Source organism: Tyto alba, unplaced genomic scaffold, assembly GCF_018691265.1.
Source record: "Tyto alba isolate M040663 unplaced genomic scaffold, T.alba_DEE_v4.0 Super-Scaffold_14, whole genome shotgun sequence".
NCBI classification, from domain to species: domain Eukaryota; kingdom Metazoa; phylum Chordata; class Aves; order Strigiformes; family Tytonidae; genus Tyto; species Tyto alba.
The window spans coordinates 14,672,017-14,678,016 of NW_024881276.1; the positions used below are offsets into that span (position 1 = coordinate 14,672,017).

General features: G+C 41.5%; 1 protein-coding gene across 4 annotated transcripts in view; it reads left to right on the top strand.

Moving 5' to 3' along the window:
* Positions 1-4,819, top strand: part of CNKSR2 (connector enhancer of kinase suppressor of Ras 2) — a 220,331-nt gene extending 215,512 nt beyond the window's left edge. For all 4 annotated transcript variants that reach the window (XM_042788744.1, XM_042788745.1, XM_042788746.1 and 1 more), the window contains one exon: positions 2,272-4,819. In XM_042788744.1, the coding sequence (XP_042644678.1) occupies positions 2,272-2,487 (216 nt within the window). In that variant the 3' untranslated portion in view covers positions 2,488-4,819. The remainder of the gene's footprint in view (positions 1-2,271) is intronic.
* Positions 4,820-6,000: the final 1,181 nt, after the last annotated feature.

The following is a 6,000-nucleotide window of genomic DNA, read 5'->3' on the forward strand; positions in this document are numbered from 1 at the left end:
ATGCTTAACTTTCTGCACTCTATCATCTCACTGAAGGCAACTGTTACTTGTAGTATTATCTGGGTATGTGAATCCTTACAGAATTGAAGTCTGGCAGAGAAAGTCAAGATACAAAAGCTTTCCACACGCCTTCTACAAGCGTGAGAACCTGAAACAAAATCACAGTACTCTCAGCTATGTCGGGGTGGCAGGAGGTTCGCACTGTATCTGTGCTTTTGCATCATGGCTGGATCACTCACACCAGAATTGTGGTTCAGTGTTAGCAGCTTGCTGCCATATTTAATTGTTTTTCTTGTTAGCATTTACTGATACCTGAGCTGCATTACACCATCAGCTTCCTACAAATGGAATTGCTTTCCTCCAGGGAGTTCCAAAAACAGTTCAGCCTCCTGACCCAGCAGATGCCTGGGTTTGTGCTTCTCTGGGACTTCCTTCTTCTGGACCAAGCAAACACAATTTGTTAATTCCCTGTCCATGAGCCATATTTTCTAAACCTGTTGCCATTCTTGTTTGGACCTTGATTAGTATAAATCATTTTTGAAGTACATGACACTAATAGTTGAAAATGCAATGGCAGCAAGTACCAAAGACAGATAATTGTTTCTTGTTTAGAGCAACAGTGTAGAGTGACAGGTGCCTGCCTGTTTTGCAATGGCATCATGGCAACTCATGATGATCTTCTAGCTCCTAAATTATAGCCCAGAGCTCTACTTCTGCCATACTACTGGTAGCTGTATCTACTGGTAGCTACTGCTGTTACCTAATCAGTTATTCTTTCTTTTTGCCAGTGCCTTTGATTTCTCCTTCCTGAATGCAGCCAATTGCACTGGCCTGTTGGAGTTGGTTTTCTGAACTGTCCTTGAATTTATCAAAATTAATAGCAGCCTGAGACAGCCCTCCAAATTGCTTCTAGCTCTTGCTGTCCATAGGCTCTCTGTCCTATCATCTAAGTCCTTAATGAAAGACCCCTCTGCTCTTTCCTGTGACACGACACAAAACCATTCTCCTGCCAGTGAGTATGTGCAGCCAGGCTGGTAGTGCAGAGGTGTGGGTAGCAGCCACAGTCTGTGACAAGCAGGTTATGGTAGTTCAGGCAGAGATATGGTAATCAGGAGTTCCCATGGTTCAATTTCCATTGGTCATTCTCAGCTTGCACCTCCATTTCTGAAAATGAGTATTCTAGCACACACCGTGTTACTTAGCTGCTGTTTGCAAAGCATGAAAAATACCTTTCAACCTACTGCTTATGGGTGACATCTCTGACACTTGTGATCCTCTCCCATCAGTGTGGGCTGACACAGCTTAGCATTTCCTTTTAACAGGCTCCCCAGAAAGATAAAACATACTCGTAGCATGGACATGGAAAATGTGAGTTAGCAATGAGGAGTGTGAAAACCATCTGGGCAGGAGGACAGAGGGGAGGTTGCTGGTGACAGTGCCATTCTTACGCAGAGGAGTAGTGCTGGCAGCCTGCATGTCAGCTGTGCTCCCAAGGCTTACGTCTGTTGCACCCAGGTTCTACCGCTTGCAACAACCACGAGTGGCTGCGGGTTTGCCAGAGGCTTACCCTGATCTGTGCTGGCTGCCTGTCATCTCTGGCCAGGGATTATGATACAACCACATCCCCTGCCTCGGTGATGAGTAAGGAGGTACCAGCAGCTAGGTTAGATTTTCCCTGTTTCTGCCTTCTTTGGAGGAGGTTTCAGCCAGCCAGCCCACCTCATACACTGGATCTTTAACGAAGACGAGTTACCATTAACACGAGGGTCCTTGCACAAGCTTTTGCAGCGTAGCACTCAGATGTCCCCATGACAAGCCTGGTAAAAAAGGCTTAGCTCTGCTGGCGGGCGAGAGGCCATCTGTCTGCATCCCACGCACCCACGCAGTGTTTCGTATCCTGATCAAGAAGAGCAAACAGATGGCACTTCGCCGTGTGAAACTCATCTTGAGAAATGCAAGCTGCTAATAGTAAACACTACAGGGCTTGCTTTTTCTTGAGCTGAACAAGGAGCGAGGAGGGGGAATAGGGGCTGTTTCCGAGGGTGCTGGACAAAGCAAGGGAAGCCCTAGCCCCGCAGGGTGGTGTGTGACACCCCGTAGGAAGGGCCCCTGTTTGCGAGAGGTTGTAGAGCAGTCGGATAGTCCCTCTGCTTTTAGGGGTGCCGTGGCTTGATTTTGCTCCCCCCCGTTCTCTCCTTCCACCCACGTAATTGATTTTGCCAGTGACTCACCGCTCGCATTGACTCTTTGCTTGTTCCTTTTCTCTCACAGGCCAGGGAAGGAGAAGTAGCCATTATAGATAAAGTTCTGGATAATCCAGCTTTGACGTCTAGAGACTTTCAAGAATGGAAACAAGTGTACCTTGATCTCTTCATGGACATCTATCAGAGCAGCACCCCGAGGGACTCTGTTAATGGCTCCTCTGAGGTTGATGCACTTATAGCCTCCATAGCGCACACTCACTCTTACATTGAAACACATGTATAAAGGTCCCTCTTTTTGCCCATTTGCTACACCCCAGCCCTTTACTTAAGTGCATAAAGTAGTTTTTATATCAATATGTGGGAGCTCTAGTAAATTATATTTTAATGTTACTCAGCTGCGTGAAGTAAACCTTCAGTGGTCAACAATACCACGTCTTTAATGAGGATTTGTATATTTTATATGCTACCAATGCTCCGCTTGTGTTTACCTTCTGTGAAATAACAAACATGATCTTTAGCTATTAAAGAAAAGTATTTAAAAGCATTTTTGGAAGACTGTGGCCTTCATGCAGGAAGTTCCACAAGCTAAAGGTTTTGTTATCGAAGGTCACTTTTACAATGATATTTTATATTATATAATTCCAGTATTGCATTGCATTTTTGGAGTGCAGGTACTATTTTGGTGGTGGGAGAAAACCAATTTTTATATTTAATGAGAAACTCTAGGAGTTTTCTTAAACAGCAGGGAAAAGGTATAATGTAGTGGTTGTGTTTCAATTTTGTCAAACACAGAAAAGGGTGAAAATCAGTAGACAGAAGTGACTAATGTGAATTTAAGTATCAAAAGGTTAGGTCTTATTTCCTTGTGCTTTAGTAAAGCCTACTGCTAAGGTTTACCATCAGTGCAAAGGGATGCTGGTTTGTATTCTAAATAAGACCAAATTATGTGTTATTTGTCTCTTAATCACATTGGGATGATTTTTTTAAATATTAGTTATGGTACTGTCATTTCTGATGCTTTTGTACTGAACGTATCAGTAGAATGCGTAGATTTTGCAAAAGAGAAAATGTAGACTTTGAACATCCGTGATGGCGTCATTTCTCCTGCCCAGAAACGTAGCAGTGGAAAAGGGTCCCAACGAAATGCTCCAAATCTGAGAGACTTTGAAAATTCCCACAATAGAATAGGAATGAATAGGATCTTTCAAGTAGTCTGTGTGTTTTCTGAGCTGTGAAATTTGGCTGTATTGTATGCAGGGAAAACGTTTGGTGGGAGCAGAGGTGAGCACAGAACCTGAAAAATAGCTGAGGAGTAAAAAAGCCTCTGGTTTGCTTTGAAGGGGAGGGGATCTCTGGGTTCTGCTGAGTTCACCAGCCAATTCAAATGTTTTAAACTTCCATGAGATTTGAGATGTACTGGAGACAACCCAGTGAATAGAAATAGCTCCTTTAGAGTCTGGCACATACCTGGAATAGGAAAGTGGGAGGGAAATCTTAAATCACGTACTTACTTTTTATAGGCTTGTTTTCGAAAAGTGATCAGAGCATGACAAAATATTTCTGCTGCTTTTCAGTATTTTGCTGCATAAGTTAGGACTCATAACATGATTAATAATGCTCATGTGAAAGGGAAAAACCTCCTTTATACTTTTTACAGAGTTGTACTCTTTGCCAACTTTAGACTATTGCCTGTACAGCTCGGTGAATGTACTTTAAACTTTATGAGCTCTGATATTTCCTGGCAGTTATATCCATGAAAGGATGAAGGAAAGAATGGACAGATTTATTTTCTCTCTCCTCCTTTCTTTCTTTTTATTCTTCTCTCTTTCTCTCCCTCTTTTTCTCTCTTTCTTCCCTTCCTCTCTTTCTCTGTTTCTTTCTTTTTCTCTTTCTTCCCCTATTTCTCTCTTTATTTCTCGTTCTTTTATTGCATTTGGATTGCAAATGTTTTGCAGATTTTGCACAATTGTACAGAAGAGTGGCCTTTCTGTAGCCCATTTTCAGTAACCCTGTATTCAAGTCAATATGGATGACAAATCATGTATTAAGGTTTGTATAGAATTCTGGATCCAGTGTAATATTTGTATCATTAGAAGAATATTGTTTGTATAAACTGGACATTTATTTACTGCATGGGTACTGACTTGTATATTAAATTTGTGAGGTTTTTGTAAATTTCTCTTAAAAATGCTTGACTTGAAATGGATTGTGCTATAGTTCCAAGCATTTAGATTCTCTTGCTATCGTTTTACTGGACCAAAATTAAATATATTCATATAAAAAACTCTTTATATCTGATGGATGTATATGCACATTGTGTAGTTGATTCCTTGTCAAAACCAAGGCAGTTCAGGAGACTTAGATCTGTTGCTATGCAACAGCTATTCTGCCTGCACTTTACATTAGTAAAGTCAGCTTGATTGCTTTAAAGGTGAAAATTAAACATTGCAGTTTTTTAAGCTAGTCTAGTGACAAAGAATATGTGTCCTATCCGTTGTGCTGCCTTCTTTTAAGACTATTAAATGTTCTTCTATATATATTTTTATTGTATTAACTCTCAGCCTAGAAAGGGAACACTGTAAAATGAAGTACAATAAATTTAGCTTTTAAATGAACATTTGTGACTCAAGATTCAATTTGCTCTGTACCAAAGTGATTCTGCGGCATCTGACCATTTTGTCTGCATTTCACAGACCCACGTACATTAAAGTACCCCCATAAGATGTGCCTTTGAACTCTGCCTACATGGCCAGAAAGAAGTGAGAGTATTGCTGTTTCGTATGGAGGCAGACACTGAATAAAGACTTCTGAAAACCTTCAGTTACCTCCCTCCCGCATCGTACTCTTTGATGAAAGTAAACCCTTTTTGACTACAGGATTCTCTCACGTACCAGTTCAACAGCTATGAACAATTTTACCTTTATGAGTCGGTCTGATAAAACAGCATATGCTACTGAGGTAAGTATCAAGGCATTAGTTACAGCAACTCCTGTAACAAGTTTCTCAGAACCTAATAATAAGTATGCCCATTCAGCTCTGGCCATCTAAACTAACACAAGGTTTGGCTACAAAACAAATGTACTGTACCGGTAGTGTGCATCTTTAAAATTACACAAAATAAGCATCTGAAAGGCAGGCTACAACAAAGGACGCTCAGAGAGAAACAGCTTCTATCAAACAATCATTGTTTCAACTTATGGCCATAACTGGGTCTACATATCAAAAAGTCCGTGCTTTCTGTCCAGTAATTTTGTGCTGGTTAACTCAGACATTCTTGCCTAGCAGGTAGCATATCAAATAATACCTTTTCCTTGGCAGGACTTATTATTAGTTCTCGTAGGCATCGATTTTCTAGTCTTTACACAGCTCACTTTCATTTTGCTTAGCCATAGCATAAAAATTCAATAGCACTTACCAGCTGGGAAAATTACCTCTGATTAAGAAAACAGAAAAGATGGATTATATTTTTTAACCTTTGAAAAATCTGATTTGCAACACCTATTAATTGCTACCTAGGTATTATTCATCAGAAGTCAAGAAGTACGATTCTCGCCCGTCTAAGCATGCTACTTGCTACATCCTCAGTGAGATCAGCTGCCAGCTCCATAAATCCCAGCACCTTTTCCCATGCTGGAGCCAGACTTCCTTGCCTGTTTCCACCACGCAGTTGGCTCATCAAAGCAAAACCGCCGCTCTGTCACGTTCGGTGCCACTGCAGTTTTCTTCTTCTTCTCCAGGGCCGCCCTGCTGGCTCGTCTCCTGGGATGGTTATTCCTCAGCCTCTGAGCTCAGCAGT